This window comes from Drosophila bipectinata, chromosome XL (assembly GCF_030179905.1).
Source record: "Drosophila bipectinata strain 14024-0381.07 chromosome XL, DbipHiC1v2, whole genome shotgun sequence".
Classification (NCBI taxonomy): Eukaryota; Metazoa; Arthropoda; class Insecta; order Diptera; family Drosophilidae; genus Drosophila; species Drosophila bipectinata.
Window position 1 is genome coordinate 21,688,843 of NC_091734.1, and position 18,516 is coordinate 21,707,358.

The 18,516-nt window shown below is 40.5% G+C and overlaps 1 protein-coding gene and 1 long non-coding RNA gene across 2 annotated transcripts in view; one reads left to right on the forward strand and one right to left on the reverse strand.

Annotated features, from left to right (window-relative positions):
- LOC138925522 (uncharacterized) overlaps positions 1-3,786 on the reverse strand; it is a 45,977-nt gene extending 42,191 nt beyond the window's left edge. The window contains exons 1-4 of the long non-coding RNA XR_011441752.1: positions 3,650-3,786; positions 3,386-3,583; positions 2,488-3,324; positions 1,657-2,429 (exon numbers count right to left, since the gene is read on the reverse strand). This is a non-coding gene — a long non-coding RNA (uncharacterized lncRNA). The remainder of the gene's footprint in view (positions 1-1,656; positions 2,430-2,487; positions 3,325-3,385; positions 3,584-3,649) is intronic.
- Positions 3,787-8,975: 5,189 nt separating this feature from the next.
- Positions 8,976-9,434, forward strand: LOC138926561 (uncharacterized). Its single transcript, XM_070281117.1, has one exon. The coding sequence runs from the start codon at positions 8,976-8,978 to the stop codon at positions 9,432-9,434; it is 459 nt and encodes a 152-aa protein (XP_070137218.1).
- The last annotated feature ends 9,082 nt before the right edge of the window (positions 9,435-18,516 follow it).

Genomic DNA, 18,516 nt, shown 5'->3' on the forward strand with positions numbered 1-18,516 from the left:
ATTTATTGTAATACAAATTCTAAAAAAAAGTCCGAAACTTCTATCATCAAAAATACGAAAGTTGATATATCTACCAAAAACCATTTCCGATCGCTCAGTTATATGGCAGCTATAGGATATAGTGGGCCGATCGTTATTAAATTGGTGGGTCGGATCAACTGACCAAAAATATAATTTGTACGAAGTTCCGACTTTTTCCAGCTTCCAAAACACAAAAGTTGGGTAAATTCGGCCGATCCTTATGAAATTTCTCTGCTAGGATACTCAGATTCCGGTAGTTGTTTTGTTGCGGTACATACCGCAAGGTGCCGCAGTGATAGTTCTCAAGATCTGTGTGCTTACGCCAGGTTAGTCGTCTATCAAGGTGGGCGCCAACATTGCTTCGTTAGCTTGAGGAAAGTAACGAATATCTGCATACCGTTTAGTGAAAGCGGAGGGCATTCTTGTCTATTAAGAGTTAATGTTACATGTAAGCTTCTGACTGAATTAGTGGCACGAGGAATGAATAAGGCAGGATTTGGCTGGAATACACTTGTGTAGCGAATGTTCTAGCTCTGTCTTCTTCGCTGCTGAAATCGGAGTTTCTTATCGGGGTGGTCGTTTCAAATGGGGCGCTAAGATTTCGGTGGGCTCTTCACAGGGGATACTTTGTACTTGTTGGCGAAAGATTCTGGATTTACCTCAGCTGTGCATTTTCTTCTTTTTGGTGAAAAGCCTGGTCGAGTAATTTGGTTGCTTCCTTAAGGCGTTGCGTCGATGTCCGATTCCATATAAAGCTCCAGGGCGATATCGATGAGGGCACTCACGAACAATTTATACCCTTGCAGAGGGTATTATAATTTGTTCCAAAAGTGTGCAACGCAGTGAAGGAGACATCTCCGACCCTATAAGGTATATATATTGTTAATCAGGATCACCTCCTGAATTGATATGAGCATGTCCGTCTGTCCGTCTGTCTATCTGTCTGTTTCTACGCGAACTTGTCTCTCAGTTTTAAAGCTATGAAACTTTGCACACACCCTTCTATCCTTTGCACGCAGTATATAAGTCGGAACGACCGGGATCGGTCGACTATATCCTATAGCTACCATATAACTGATTGATCGGAAATGGTATAACTTTGGTGTTTTTAGAGTTAGAGAGTTCAAATTGACATGAGAGCTATTTTTGGCAAAACATTACGACGTGCCAAATTTCATAAGGATCGACCGACTATATCCTATAGCTGCCATATAACTGAACGATCGGAAATGACCCAACTTTCGTGTTTTTAAAAATAGAAAGCTGGAATTTAATACAGATTCTATTTTTGGTCAGTTGATCCAACCTATCAAATTTCATTAGGATCGGCCGACTATATTCTATAGCTGCCATATAACTGAATCGGAATTGACCCAACTTTTGTGTTTTTGAAGATAGAAAGCTGGAACTTGGTACAGATTCTATTTTTGGTTCAGTTCATCCAACCTACCAAATTTCATAAGGATCGGCCAACTATATCCGATGTTTGCGATATATATCCAGTTTGAACTGCAAGGGTATATCAACTTCGGCTCCGCCCGAAGTTAGCTTTACTTTCTTGTTTTATTATATATTTGTTTTATACCTAGAAATCATAGCCTAATTATTATTTAGAACAAGTAAAAGATTACATACCTGAGTATATGGTTAAGGGATATATCATCGAATAATCTTTTAGTAGATTGTAATTCATATGTAGGTGTCGTGTCTGTTCATGTCTACGCCAGTGTGTCGAAAATAAATTTTTGTTGTTATTATTCCCAGTGCCTTATTATATTTATAATTTTCTTTTCATTTTTATCAGTCTGCATTTTCCATGATATTAGCTTTTGATATTAGTGTCACTTTCACACACTTGAAAATTTTATTGAAATATATCATCGAATAATCTTTTAGTAGATTGTACTACATATGTAGGTGTCGTGTCTAGTCATGTCTACGCCAGTGTGTCAAAAATAAACTTTATTGTTATTATTCCCAGTGCCTTATTATATTTAAAATTTTCTTTTCATTTTGATCAGTCTGCTTTTTCCATGATATTAGCTTTTGATATTAGTGTCACTTTCACACACTTGAAAATTTTATTGAATTGCATAGTTAACTAAATTTCCAAAAGATATAGCGTTTATACGAATGCTATCAACTTTTATAGTAATTTGGAATTATGCTCTCTTTTTTTTCGTTTACGAACGTTTTATTTTGTTTTGTTTTTATTAGTTTATGAATATCCAAGCGATTTCTTGTGTACAGAATGAGACGAAATTTGAAGATATGCAGTGCTTACTGATGGCTGAGATATTGAATATGAATAAAAGTTGTGCCTGTACTCGTGAAGGATTTTAAGAACTTGAGACATGGAATATATATGACTGGATAACCAAAAGCATACCTTTGGAAGGCTTATATTCCTAAACATTGGTTATCTTTGAAAAACGAATAATTTTTTAAAATAATTTTTTCACTTACTTTATAATGGCATGCGGAAAAATTTTTTCTATGAGATCACAAACTTTGAGGTATTTAAATTTGCCCGAAGTATCTTTGCCTATCCCACATGACTTATTACTTGTAATGTTATATAAATCTAAGATAAAAATTTGATCAAGTTCTTCTTGTCTCACAGGTTTCGAAACACTTTCCAAATTTAAATAGTTAACATTTTCAGGGTTCTCGATATAAATTCTAGTTTCAATGACGTAGTAGGAAGAGTAGAAATTTCGTTGTAAGTACTGACGTTCCCCAAAAGCTGACAAGCCAAGTTGACTAATAGCAGCTATTTGCAGTGACAAGGAACACAATTCAGTGTCAGAGCATGTATAAATCACAGAATGTCCATGACTACACCATTCTTGAATTAAATAGTGAATAGTATTTTGATTTATCACATCCAGGTATGAAAAAGGGTCATCTATTAAAATAAGATTAGAATTGCTCATTAAAGCAATTGCTATACTTAAAAGCTTTTGTATTCCACGACTGCAGGCAGCAGCTAAACTAAATCGGTGACCAAATAAATTGAAAGCTTTACATAAGATCAATGCTTCATTTTTTAAGTTTATTTCATTAAAACGGTGAAGTTTGAGTAATATATATATCATTTCAAGGATGGTTAATGATTCAAACATTTCTGCTTCTTGAGAGCTATAGCCGATAAAAGTGTAACCTTTGTGATTATAAGATTGATTTTGTCCCTTATTTGGGGAGGTTACGTGGCCTGAACTAGGAGGTAAAATACCTAAAATTGACTTAATCAAGACAGATTTTCCTGACCCATTAGCTCCAAATATACTTAGTACTTGAAAGCTTAAAAAGACGCATGAATAAATTTTATACGAAAATAATAAAAGTTTTTTGTATAGCATACCGATCCAACATGAAATTAATATGCTTAAGTACGGACTTAAGTCCAAAGAAAACGCTCATTTCTTCTACATGCAGGACTTTATAAGGAACATAATGTCGTTCTAGTGTACGCACACGTGATTTTTCTTCTATCCAAGTATCATCCAACTCATTTGGCTGAGAAATATGTAAAATGTACTGGTCATATTGACTATCTGAACTATAAAAAGGATAATTTAATTAGTTTATATCAAAGGATACCTTTATATTATATAATAAAACTTACCTTATATCCAAATAATATTTTCGAAGTCTGTGCTTATAATTTGTAGAGTTTAGGCAAATGTAAACACATATCCAGACTATTAATGTTAAAATGTATGTTGAAATAAGATAACGAACATAAAAGAATTCTTGTTCATTTGTATCTATGTATATCATACAAAAATATTCAATTAAAAAAAATAATATTAAATATTAAATAAGAATAAAGTCGGCTATTGATGCTGATAAAGATATATATTCTTTATATGTACTCAACGGTACCGGGTATACAAATTAAGGACAGCCAAAGCGAACACTGGGCATAACTAATAAATACATTCATCTGAATCGTTTACCGATTGAAGCATACACTGAAGCTAAACCAATAGATCTGATTGAAATGAAAAATTAAAAGCTAGCCGTTCGACAGTAAGTAAAAGAAGGAAGGTGAAATGACCCCATCGCATTCAGGTGCATGCTAGGCTGGGGAGTCCAAGGGTGTGAAAAGGATACAAATGTTTTTGAATATTCTATAACAATGCGTCTGGACTGAGATTGACAATACACCTCTATTTTTTATTGAGAGTAAAATCCGCTCTAACAATGATTAAAATAATTCCCATGCAGGAGACAATACTTTCTCAAAGCTTCACAAACGCACTAAAGCGCTGGACTTCCCCAAATACCAAAATTGACAAAGAGTCTGATATATGTACAAGTGAAAATTTAGAAGGTTTACCATAACGATATTTGAAACCTTCCAATTGAATATCTTTTAAGCCGAATGACTTTATAATTTCAGTACAAAATTTTATCAGTTCTAGACTTATGTATTATAAAGTCATCTGGAGCGCTGTGACCCATGTGGGAATATAAAAATAACAAAAGGCTAACATTATTTGTAAGTTATTATTTGATCATAATTCAGCAAGTCAATCTCTTAGTGCTATAGCGTGAACAATATTTTTTGTGACGATAGCAAGATTATCGCTTTGTAATTGGTGCAATATTTCCAAAAATTCATTGTGCTCGTTGAATAGAGCATCTAGATCGCTGACGATACGTCTGGCATAAAATAAATAAAGGTTATTATAACCCCGACGTGAACTCACGCGATTGGCAAGTGAGCTTCCGGAATCCTCGCCTCCTATTAAATAGATTTGTAAGAATTTATGTGCTTCGTTTGGCATTGGCAGCAGTGAGAGTTGTAATGTTGACCATTTGCATTAGTATTTCGAACTATTTCTGTTGCTCCGAACGATGTCATTCGAAAACATGAATTGAATGTTCGAACTGACCTCAGGAATACGTTAGAATCTGGATCCGTGCCGATAAGTAAACCTTTCAATGGTTCAGGTGGTGTTTCAATTTCTGGTAGTTGCACTTTTTTCTGACGCGCAACACATCCCAGCTGGCTCATTTTTACCATTTTAGCATAGCACCAATTACCACTTTTGAGTGAGCATACTACTCAATATCAGGCTCATACTGGAATGTTAGAAGCAGGAATGAATCAGATATAAATGCTCGATGTATCTGTTGTCGTTGTTGGTCATTTGTTCTGTTCTTCGGTTCTTTCGGATATTTTATTTCGCATGTTTCGAGATCTACTTGTATCACGGCTCAAATCACCCCCTTTGCGTTTTCTTGGCATTCCTCACTGTACAAAACACTCATAAATAGAATTAATGTATTTACTTAATGATTAAAGATTTTTTCCCCAGCTTAAATTAAGTTAAAATGCTATGTTAGCGTGAGTTTGTCAGTGTGATGAGGTAGTAACTCACTTTATATGCGATTTTTGGTATGTCGAATAGGATTTAAAAGGATGAAAAAAAAGTTGGCGGATTCTCAGACCTACTCAATACGCTCACAAAATTTCATGAGAATCGGTATAGCCATTTCGGAGGTGTATGATAACAAAAACTGTGACACGAAAATTTTATATGTATAGATAAGAGTTTTTAGTATAGCATACTGATCCAACATGAAATTAATATGCTTAGTATTTCTTCTACATGTAAAACTTTAGAAAAAACAAAATGTCGCTCTAATGTACGCCCACGTGATTTTTCTTCTATCCAAGTATCATCAAACTCAATTGGCGAGTGTCGCGGAACGGATTTCGGCTATCGATACTCAGGATTTTTATGAAGTCAGTATTATTATGAAGTCTAGTATTTTTAGTTTAGGTTATTCGGTCGCACTAAAATCCGGCAAAAAAAGAAAACAAAGGCATTTGTTAAAGGCATTCCCCGTTATCGGCCAAGCGGCGACATTAACTTTTATTCGCACTCTGCAAGATGATGCCCACGAAGCGGTGTTCCCGCAACTGCGACCACCACGGCCACAGCAACTGGCAGCTCTGCGAGTGTGGCTGGTGATCGACAGCGGCCACAAACTCCAAAGGAAAGTGGAAAAGCCGCCAGGAAAGCGGCAAGTACCCTGCAGCCCGAAACAATGGGGCAGATTACGGACTCCACAGCTGTACATGTGGCGGACCTAAAAGATCGCACGACTGGAGTCGGAGCTGGAAAAGGCGAGGGCAAATGGAGGACAAACAGAGGCCGCCAGAGATCCCGTTGGAATCGGGGCACGCGGCGTTGGAGTGAGCGGAACGGCGAATACACCGCCATGTTGGAGTGTAATGCTGCCACGCCAGGGAGCAGCGCAACGGCAGAGTGAGAGGCAGATGAGTGACAATCTGCAAGCGGAGCTTGGAGTGACGTCATCGTTGCAGTTGCCAGCACAAATTAGTGCAAATTTTGCGCCACAATGGAGTGGAAATTTGGCGCCGACGCTCCGCCACGGGAGCCGACACCTAGCAACGTTGGAGCCGTTATGGAGCAGGTCCGATTCCGGTATGGACGTCCGGAGCTACTCATCCGTAGCCAACTGAATAGCGTGCGCGATGTGCAGCCAATACAGGAGGCCAAAATCGCAAGGATCGTGCCGTTCGCGACGAAGGTGAGCAACCTGGCAGCGTTCCAGGTGGCAGCAGTCAACCCCGATCGGCAACCACCACCTAGGGAACCCAACCCTAATGGAGGAGCTGATCGCCAAGTTGCCGCTGAGCAGGAGGTTGGACTGCGTGAAGCACGCGATAACGATACAGCCGTACCCGACAGTGGTGAACCTGAGCGAATGGCTTCACGAATTCGCAAGACTAGTGTGCACTGTCACGGATGCTGGAGCCAAGGAGCAACCGAAGCGAAGGATCCTGCACACAAATAGTGCTCGCGAGGAGGAGCGGTATGCCGACCACCCCAGATGTTGCCCTATATGCGAGGGACAACACCAGATCAGGGACTGCAAGGAGTTCAACAGCGCATCTACAACGACGCGGATCGAGTCCGCGAGGAAGCTGAGGCTATGCTTCTGGTGTCTGGAGCCCGGACATATGTCCCGGTTCTGCAGGAAGAGCCGCGGATGCAACGTCTATGGATGCCAAATGAGGCATCACTACCATCTCCACGAGTCACCTGGACATCCCAGACGGCCGCCAGTCGCAGATGGAGGAAGCAGGAGAGGAATGCCACAACCAGTGGATTCCAACGAGAGGAGCCGTCCTACGTCAGCCGCAGTTATAGACGCGGGGCGTGAGCAGGATGAAAGGCGATCGACGTGTGACCGCCAGGAACTGCCGCATCGAAACCTGAGCTGCGTTGAGTCGATTGGATGCCACCTACTATTCCGGGTTCTACCCGTGACGCTGTACAGGGAGAATACGCAGACCGACACCTATGCACTGCTGGATAAAGGATCGGCTGTCACGCTCATCGACGACGAACTCATCCGCAGCCCAAACCTTAAAGGTGAGAGTCGCCAATTGAACGTGCAGAGGTTTGGTGGGAAATCTGCCAAAGAGCACACGAAAATGGTCAACCTGGAGATCAGTGGAGCGGGCAAGCCAAAGCGCCATGGGCTGAAGAACGTGTACGGAGTTGCCAACTGGAACCTTCCGATGCAGAGCCCGAGTCGGGAGGATGTAAAGGATCATGCGCATTTTGGGACACCACTCAAAACAAGAAGCTATGGATCTGGAGGACCATTTGCAGCAGCCGCCGCACTTGGATGGGTGGTGTATGGACCGGTGAACGGAAAGGCGAGCTCACCGCTCTAAAGTTCGTGCTTCCTAGCCGTGTTTCAGGATAATCTTCTGGAGAAGATGGTGAGTGACTATTTCGAAATCGAAAATTTCGGAGTAAAGCCGACACAGCCAGTCGCAGCTGGCGGAGTGGCGCTGGCGCCGTCAGTCGCAGATGGCGGCGACGCACGGGCCCTGAGTATCCTGGAGTAGACGACTAGGCTATTTCATAAGCTCCAAGACGAAATGCGCTCCGATGGGGACTATGTCGATCCCGCAACTGCAACTACAAGCAGCAGTATTGGGCACAAGACTGATGGACACCGTCAAACAGGAGCACGGTGTGGCGATCAGCAACTGCGTATTATGGACGGTCTCAAAAACTGTGTTGCACTGGATAAGCAGCACCCAATGGAGATACAAACAGTTCGTCGGTAACCGGGTGGCAGAGATTCTGGAATCCACGGAGGCGTCCCAGTGGCGATTGCGACGAGGCCGCGCAAGGCCGTGGACCTGAGCATCGATTCGCGATGGCTAAGTGGTCCACCATTTCTACGAGGACCAAAGGAGAGCTGGCCAAGATCGAACGAAAAGTGGATCCCTCCGACGATGGACGAAGAGGAAATGAAATGTGAATTTGCCTTGGTGATGGTAAACTTCATATCCTTGCAGAAGTTTTCAGACTGCAATCGACTGGTGAGGAGCACCGCAAGGGTGCTAAGATTCATTCGACGGTGCCGTGGTCTACGATACGGTGGAGAGGATCATAGACTGACGGCGATGGAGTGCGCTGAAGCTGAGCTCGCACTGGTACGGCAATCGCAGCGAGAAGCGTTTGCTGAGGACAGCCAAGGACGGACGAGGATGGACGATCATCTCCGCCAATGCCTCCTCGTGAGACAGTATGATCCGTCCCCGTCGAAGTAATGCGAGTCAGCGGAAGGATCGACGACGCGACGTGGGTGCCATACAGCGCACGTCGGCCGATCATACTGTCTCACGAGGAGGCATTGACGGAGATGATCATCCAGCATCACCACGAAAGGATGTGCCACCAAAACACGGAGGCAACCATCGGAGCGATCCGGCAGAAGGTGGTGAGCAGGTGAAACGTTTGCAAGGGGACCCCTGCCAGAGGACCGGCTGGAGGCTAACGGATGGCCCTTTAAGTTCATCGGGTTGGACTATTTTGGACAGCTATTTGTGACCGTTGGACGTCGCACGGAGAACGTGTCTGACCAGAAGAGCTATCGACTTGGAGATGGCTCACGATTTGTCCTCCGATTCCTGCATAATCGCCATAAGGAACTTCATGAGCCGACGTGGACCCGTTATCAGGATTAAGAGCGACAATGGGAAGAACTTCGTTGGAGCCGACCGCGAGACCAAGAGGTTCAGCGAAGTGTTCGAGCCTGTACGGATCCACGGCGAGCTGTCGACTAAAGGAGTCGAATGGATTTTCAATTGCCCGGCGAACCCAGCTGAGGGTGGCACCTGGGAAAGGATGGTGCAGTGTGTGAAGAAGGTGCTGGCGCACACGATGAAGGAACTCGCGCCCAAGGAGCACGAACTGGTTAACCTGCTGATTGAGGCGGAAAGTATAGTGAACTTTCGTCCGCTCACACATCTTCCAGTGACGGTGGACCAGGAGGCTCCACTGACACCCAACGATTTGCTGAAGGGAGCTCCCGATGTCCCGATGACGGACAGGAGCCCGTGAGATGCGTTACCAGGAAGCAGTGACGCATAGCGAGGATAATGCGGGATCGGTTCTGGAAGCGATGGGTGCATGAGTACCTGCCGACTCTTGTGCGCAGGGAGAGACGGTGCAAGCACGTCGAGCCCATTCGTCGAGGAGACCTGGTGTTCGTCTGTGATCCAGCCATACCACGAAGGGAGTGGAAATGAGGCGTCGTGGAAGAGGTGAACACCGGGAGAGATGGAGTACCTCGTCGAGCGGCAGTGAGGACTAACGATCGAGCCATGACAATGCATCCCGCTTCGAAGCTAGCTGTCCTGGACGTGGTGAATGCGGCTGCTTCATGGGGGTGGGGATATCGCGGAACGGATTGGGGCTATCGATAGTCAGGACTTTTATGAAGTCAGTATTATTATGAAATCAGTATTATTAGTATAGTATAGTATTTAGTTAAGGTTATTATTTAGGTCGCACTAAAATCCGGCAAAAAAGGAAAACAATATTTGCCGGTCAATTACACCGATTTGCGCCATCACAAGGAGAGGGAACAGAAAACTGCGGTACGTTAGCCAATTAAGTAAATTTAAGAGCTAAGTAGATATTGTAATTATTCCAGAATAAAACGAAAGAATCGAACTCCAACTATTTAACCAACGTTTGTTAAAGGCGTTTCCCGTGATCGGCCAAGCGGCGACAGCGAGAAATACAAAAATATATTGGTTGTGGCATCCCTTTTCAGTTCTCGTTCTCGACCAAACTCGATAACTTACGCGAGTATCAATTTTACGGGAGTACATCTCCAACAGACACACACTCTCGCTTAACAACTTCGTCAGCTGCTTCCGCCGTCACTGCAGAGTCTTTGCCGCATTCATCTCTCGATCATCTTTCTAGTTCTAAATATATGTATATATTAAACAATAAATATAAGAACAGCAAATTGGTGACCCCTTCGTGATCACTATATACACGCGAGTACTGGTGCTTAAAATGGCAAACAACGACGCCCCACAAAAAATTTGGAATCGTGCATTCATCTCTCAATCATCTTTCTAGTTCTAAATATATGTATATAGTGAACAATAAATATAAGAACAGTATATTGGTGATCCCTACATGATTACTATATACACGCGAGTACTTGTGCTTACAATTGCAAACAACGACGCCCCACAAGACGACGCCGAGGTATTTCACGATACCGTTACTCGATGTTTCGACGCAGTTATCAACCGTGTTGCTGTGAAAATAACGCCGTTTTGGCCCGAACACCCAGAATTATGGCTATCGCAAATCGAAGCTCAATCCGTTCTAGCGGGAATAACCTCGGACAAAATGAAATTTAACACGATTCTAGCGTCAATCGAAGCACCGGTGTTGGCCTGAATTGTCAACCAACCACGAACAGGCAAGTACGAAAATTTGAAATCGTTCATTCTCGAACGCTTCTGCGAAAGCGAACAACAGAAAATCCAAAAGTTATTATCGGAGACCGACCTTGGTGACAAGCGCCCCACACAACTGCTCAACGAGATAAAGGCACTCGCCGCAAACAAAGTTCACGAATGTTTCTTGAAAGTGCTGTGCCTGCAGCGCTTACCAACACAAGTGAAAGCGATCTTGTGTATTATGCACATATGTAGAAACATGTAGCGAGGTAACACTGTACCCTGCATGCATATAACAAACAAATAAACCAATTCAAGTGCGCGAAACATGACCGCCCAGTTATGAGTTAGGCTAAGTCAGCGTTCCCACGCTGACCGCATGTGCATAAGACTCACTCTCTATACATCTACATAAACTAAGCGTGCATCATGTGACATGCTCGCCCAACAACATACCACCTAAGTATATGTATATAAGAAATATATAATGGAGCCGCTCCTCTGCCGGCTGAACTGGCAGCGCAGCGCGCGCCAAACTTATGTATTTAGACTTAGAGGATTCTTTATATTTTGAATTTAAATCAGAAATAAAATAGTATTCAAAGAGCACAGACGTGCATATATTATTGATCCTTCTACATGACGATCCTGCTAGGAGACGAACCTGGAATCGTCAACATGGCGACCGTGACAGGACAAAGGACAAAGGACATCGTACATTCAAGGACTAAAACCGAGGAGCCCATGGAAGAATACATGGCGGAATTTTAAAGGAAAAACTAAAAAAAAAAAAAAAAAGGGAAACACACCTCAAATGGTATCTGCACTCGAAAACAAGTACATCGCCTCCAGCGTTGTCAAGAAGCCCTCACATACAAACAAACGGAGCAACGAATAATTCAACCTCCAAGCAACTTCAAAGGAGACCAGAGCAAAATCTAAATGCGAAAAATACCTAATCGCAATACCTACGGAAACCGCAGTAAGTAGAGTGTGATGCGCGCAAAAAGAAGTAGCGAGGCTAAACGGATAAAAGCCAGGAGAGATGAGCTACTAGAACTGTTGAATAGCGGAAAACAAAACTTGAGCACCTGAACACGCTGCTCGAACAAAGAAAAACTGAAACCACGGCCACGCACGCATCCACCTATGTGGTAATTAAAAATATTGCAATGACTAACAAGAAGACTCTTCCACCGCCGAAAAAAAAAAGTACCGAAGTGGAAGAAAAAGTGCCCGAAAGACTGCGAGGGACCGCTCTACTCGCCGTACTGTGAGTTTACCTGCAAAATGGAAGACCGACAGCGCTTCCTAGAGCGCACACCGTTATCCTTGCCAAGCACCTGTGAAGCCAGCACCGGTGCCCCATCAAAAGACAACAGCCAGGACCAGCCCGCTTGACGACCAAGGAGAACAGGCCGGCAGCGCTTCCTAGAGCGCCCATCAAATTTTTTTTTCCTTCTTTACCCAATGCACTGCGTTGCATATTTTTTTTGTATTGCACTGCGATGCATATTTTTATATATATAAATATATAAAAATTGTAAAATTGAGCGATATTAATGTTGCCCGATTAGCGTGTGGCCTGAAAACCATACAAAAAACTAGGGAGGTTTCTTTATGTTAAAAAAAAAAAATAAATAATAATTTTATAATATGGCCAAATAAGGCAATTTTAATATTTACACATTCAACCTATTAAATGTTACACATTTACACAAACATAAAGCCCAAAGAAACTTAAGAAAAATAAATGAGCCAAAATAAATGGCAAATTAATAATAAATTGAATTACACAATCAAATTAAGGAAAAAGATATTAACGAACGAGAAGACACCCAAAATGGGGTTAGTAGATGTAAAGCAGGTGGATGTAAAACAAAGTTGAATCCAAAACAATTGATCTAGAACTAACGAACATCTTGTTATTAATTATTGTATTAATTATGAGCGCATATATCTTGTATAAGGCTTATATATTTCACAACAAATGTATATCTATCTAATGTATACAAATGTACTTGTATATCTATTTTAGATATACAAATGTATATCTAAAAGAGCCATAAACAGAAGCCAGGCTAATGATCTGGACAAAATATACAACTTAAAAAAAAAAAAAAACAGAAAGCACCTACAATAATTAATAATAATGCTTAATAATGCCTACAATAATTATTAAAAAGATGTTCCGTTAATAAATAAAACACCTACAACACCTATAATATGTATATCCATATGGAGATATATTATTTTTAGGATGCTATATTGAAGTACAGAATACATTTTTATAAAGTATGAAGTATAATCTATCTCTATGTGTTCAAGCATTGAACACTATTTTTTATAGAAATTCTTAAGTTAGAGTTTCAAGGGATCGGACCCATGAAATATGAGTCAAACAGCATAATCTAAAACCGATCCCCTGCAGCCTAACATAAATAACAAACATAAGCGCATCCGCTTGTCACACTTGAGAAAGGGTCGCATAGCATGTCAACGTGCAGTGCGTTGATAAGTAGTTTTTAATAGTTTTAAGATTTTCATGTATCTTACTTATAAGAGAACTTTGACGAATAAAATCAGTTTCCATAAGGAGCTCATTGGAGTACGACCTTTATTTTGGGGCTCCTCTTAACATTTGGTCCTTCGGGGCACCCTGACGTTTTCCCCCCTGCAGTAAGAGACTCAGGGTTAAAGAACTGGCACCTATAAGTGGCAAAAGAAAAATAAAAATTCTCAGCCCAAGGTAGCTAAAAAATTAGGCTGCGATCTGGGTAAAAAAGAGCCCAGTTTAAAAACCGTAGTACTCTGTTGTTTCCCCCCAAAAGGTAAGGGACACAGAGAATAAAATTATATAAATGCCAATGAGCATAAAATAAAAAAAAAATATAATAAAAATGAGTCAAAAAAAAAGGCTCAAGGAGTATTCTCAACCGTATTATGGGGCTCCTATTGAAATTGGCACCTAAATAGTGACTAGATGTGCATTGACACAGTCAGTCAATGGTAGCTAAGATGGCTGCGAACTGGGCATAAAAGAGCTCAGTGTAAAATCGTAGTCCTCTGTCGTTTCCCCCCAAGTGGTAAGGGACACAGAGATTGAGAATTGCCATCGAGCAATAAGTGCGTTTTTTGTTTAGCGCAGGGCTATCCGAGGCCTAAGTCGGAAAATCTTTGGGCTGGAATTCAGCCATTGGATCTCCAAAGCGATACGGCGCAAGGAGTTAAAAACACAACTTGTGTAAAAAAAAAGTATGTTTTTCTGGAACAACACCGGAAATTCATAAATATTGAAAATAATATACGGCGTGTTCGAGGCCAAATATCGAGCAAAAAGAAAAAGTCGGGTTCCTGGGAACAACGACAGCCAAAGTCTTTGGCATTTTATACGGCCGGACCAACGTCTGCGGCAGGACAACCGGCGAGTAGAAGAACAACATCAGCGGCAGAAAAAACAACCAGCTACACCATCAGCAGCAGCAAGGGCGGATCCTTTTACATCATCTGCAGGAGGAACACGCATCAAAAAAGAAAATTTAACAACTGTATGGTATGGTTAAAAAAAAAATATTTACAATTTAAAAAATAGTGATAAAAAAAAAAATCGGTAAAAAATATATAAAAAATATCAATTAAATTTTATACAAAAAAAATTAAAATTTGAAAAGTAATTAGCCCTCAGTAAAAAAAAATTTTAAAATTACAGTCCACTAAAAAATCGAACAAAAAATAAATTTTTCAAAGTAAATCTAAATGAAAAAAAAATATATACCAAGGCACTTTTGTGGCCCCTTGCAGGGTGTTCAAACATTAGGTTGAACATTTTTTTTTTTTTTTTTTGTAATAGCAGGGTAATGTTTATTTAAAACTGTCCATTAGGGACAACCATTAAATTTTATCACGTAAACTTCACGTATAGATAATTTAAATATTAATATGGTAGAAAAAAAAATTAGAGTAGTAAGGGGAGGTCCAGCGGGTGTGTCCTTTTAAGTCTTCTGGGTTGCTCGCTGCTGTCCAGCAGGATGTGGCCCCTTGCAGGATGTTCAAACATGAGGTTGAACATAACAAATAAAAGATTAAATAATTTTAAATATTCTTAAATAATTCTTTCACAAATTATTAAAAGAAAAAAAATGTATTAAAAAAATACAAGAACAAAAATAGACATTTGTACAGTCCACTAAAAATTATAATCGAAGAAAAGGTTAAATTAACATCAAATTTATCCAAAAAATATTAATCCAAAACACATAAATTTACGCCTCTTTTTGTGGCCCTTTCCAGAATGTTCAAGCATTGAACACTATTTTTTATAGAAATTCTTTAGTTAGAGTTTCAAGGGATCGGACCCATGAAATATGAGTCAAACAGCATAATCTAAAACCGATCCCCTGCAGCCTAACATAAATAACAAACATAAGCGCATCCGCTTGTCACACTTGAGAAAGGGTCGCATAGCATGTCAACGTGCAGTGCGTTGATAAGTAGTTTTTAATAGTTTTAAGATTTTCATGTATCTTACTTATAAGAGAACTTTGACGAATAAAATCAGTTTCCATAAGGAGCTCATTGGAGTACGACCTTTATTTTGGGGCTCCTCTTAACACTATGTCTAATAAAATAGAAATGAAACAAAAATAAATGAATATAACCCTGTCCAAGAAAATATCCTGATAATATTATATCCGTAATTCCTTAGATAATGGAATGGATGGAAATTTATGAAACAGGCTAGACAAAGCTGTAGAAGGTATTTAATCCAAAATAGTTGGATCCACTTTGCACAGAGTCCAAAGCGAAACGACTATAGAAGCAATAATTAAACAAGAAAGGAAAGCTAACTTCGGGCGGAGCCGAAGTTTATATACCCTTGCAGCTAAAACCGGATATATATCGCAAACATCGGATATAGTTGGCCGATCCTTATGAAATTTGGTAGGATGGATCAAAATATAATCTGTACCAAGTTCCAGCTTTCTATCTTCAAAAACACAAAAGTTGGGTCATTTCCGATCGTTCAGTTATATGGCAGCTATAGGATATAGTCGGCCGATCCTAATGAAATTTGGTAGGTTGGATCAACTAACCAAAAATAGAGTCTGTACTAAATTCCAGCTTTCTATCTTCAAAAACACGAAAGTTGGGTCATTTCCGATCGTTGAGTTATATGGCAGCTATAGGATATAGTCGGCCGATCCTTATGAAATTTGGCATGTCGTATTATTTTGCCAAAAATAGCTCTCATGTCAAATTTGAACTCTCTAACTCTAAAAACACCAAAGTTATACCATTTCCGATCAATCAGTTATATGGCAGCTATAGGATATAGTCGGCCGATCCGGGCCGTTCCGACTTATATACTGCGTGCAAAGGAAAGAAGGGTGTGTGCAAAGTTTCAAGACGATAGCTTTAAAACTGAGAGACTAGTTTGCGTAGAAACAGACAGACGGACAGACGGACAGACGGACATGCTCATATCAACTCAGGAGGTGATCCTGATCAAGAATATATATACTTTATAGGGTCGGAGATGTCTCCTTCACTGCGTTGCACACTTTTGGACAAAATTATAATACCCTCTGCAAGGGTATAAAAACTGCAAGATACTATAGTCGGAGAAACATCTGACGTGATTAAAGCCAAAATGGCAAAAACCGGCCAGGAAAGGAAAAACGGCAGAAAAGTTTACAACAGAGATAGACAATCTACGGAAGCTTCTAGAAGCTTCGTATATTGATGAAGGTCTATCGGCCGAGCACGCTGACAAATTCAGCACCAAGGAGGCCATCTCAACAATGGTTAAAAATTGTGAGCATGGCCGACTTAAAACAATATTGGAAGCAAGTAATTTTGCAACAATGAATGAAGCCGTCAAACTATCGCGGTAATAATTACAAAAACAATTATCGCGGTAGAGGTTATTATCGAGGTAGATATAACAATAACGTATATTACTAAAATAATGGAAATGACCAAAATAATGGTTACTACGGAAACAATAACTATAATAACAATAACTACAGGAACAACAACAACCGTGGTGGAAACAATCGCGGCGGACACGGCCGTGGTGGAAACCATAATAATAATGGCAATAACAACCATAACAATAACGTCAGGGTAGTCCATACAGATTCGGGAAACTCCCAGACGCCTTTAGGTACACAACAGTCAGAAACACCAAAGTTCACATCATAAATCTCAGTCAAAGTACATTTGTTAGTTTTACAAACGTAGCAACAGGAAAAGCATTAGTTTTTTTATTAGATGCAGGTGCGGAAATATCCATATTAAAGGAAAATTCTGATGCTTTTCAAAACATCAAAAATAATCAAATAATAAACATACAGGGTATAAGTCAAGAAGTTACAAAATCAAAAGGTTTAACTTCTATTGAAATTCCAACTTCAAAATGCATAATTCCACATGATTTCCATATCGTAAATTTGCAGTTCGCTATTCCATGCGATGGAATACTAGGAATCGATTTTATTAAAAGATACAACTGTCAATTAAACTTCAAGCCGTCTGAAGACTGGCTTATAATAAGACCAAATAACCTCCAATATCCTATTTATGTTCCAATAACATATAGCTCTGGCAATAACTCTCTAATTCTGCCAGCAAGATCCCAAGTCGTCCGAAAAATTGAAATGAATTCAGAAAATGACAGTGTATTAATTCCGAATCAAGAAGTTCAGCATGGTATCTATATAGCAAATACCATAGCAACAACCCAGAATGCATATATAAGGTTATTAAATACTACAAATACGGATTAAGTACGGAATACTTGATACTATCAGAATATTCCGTGGAATATTCCGCAGTCAATGCAGGTGCACGGCATGGAGGTAGATGGTTTTCCTGGTGGCGATGATCCTGCGGTGATGATCCTGGATTTCGGCTTGAGGCGGTTTCACGACGCGGTGAATTTTGTTTTTTATTCTGCACTTCACGGACGCGTCGCGAGCAGCTCTTTGAATTTTAGTTTGTGTATAATAACACATTTTTTTTAAATATTTCGCACTCTAGTCCACCCGGGGGCGCCAAAATGTTTAATGAGATTGTTTTATCTCACACTCTGAACAATATCAAAAAATGGTGGCTGCCAAATATTTAAAAAAATTCGAAAAAAACGATAACGAAAAAAATGGTCTTTGCCTTATCAACGTTATAATATCGATTTTTTATACCCTTGCAGAGGGTATTATAATTTTGTCCAAAAGTGTGCAACGCAGTGAAGGAGACATCTCCGACCCTATAAAGTATATATATTCTTGATCAGGATCACCTCCTGAGTTGATATGAGCATGTCCGTCTGTCCGTCTGTCCGTCTGTCCGTCTGTCTGTTTCTACGCAAACTAGTCTCTCAGTTTTAAAGCTATCGTCTTGAAACTTTGCACACACCCTTCTTTCCTTTGCACGCAGTATATAAGTCAGAACGGCCCGGATCGGCCGACTATATCCTCTAGCTGCCATATAACTGATTGATCGGATATGGTATAACTTTGGTATTTTTAGAGTAAGAGAGTTCAAATTTTAGGTGAGAGCTATTTTTGGCAAAATAATACGACATGCCAAATTTCATAAGGATCGGCCGACTATATCCTATAGCTGTCATATAACTGAACGATCGGAAATGACCCAACTTTCGTGTTTTTGAAGATAGAAAGCTGGAATTTAGTACAGACTCTATTTTTGGTCAG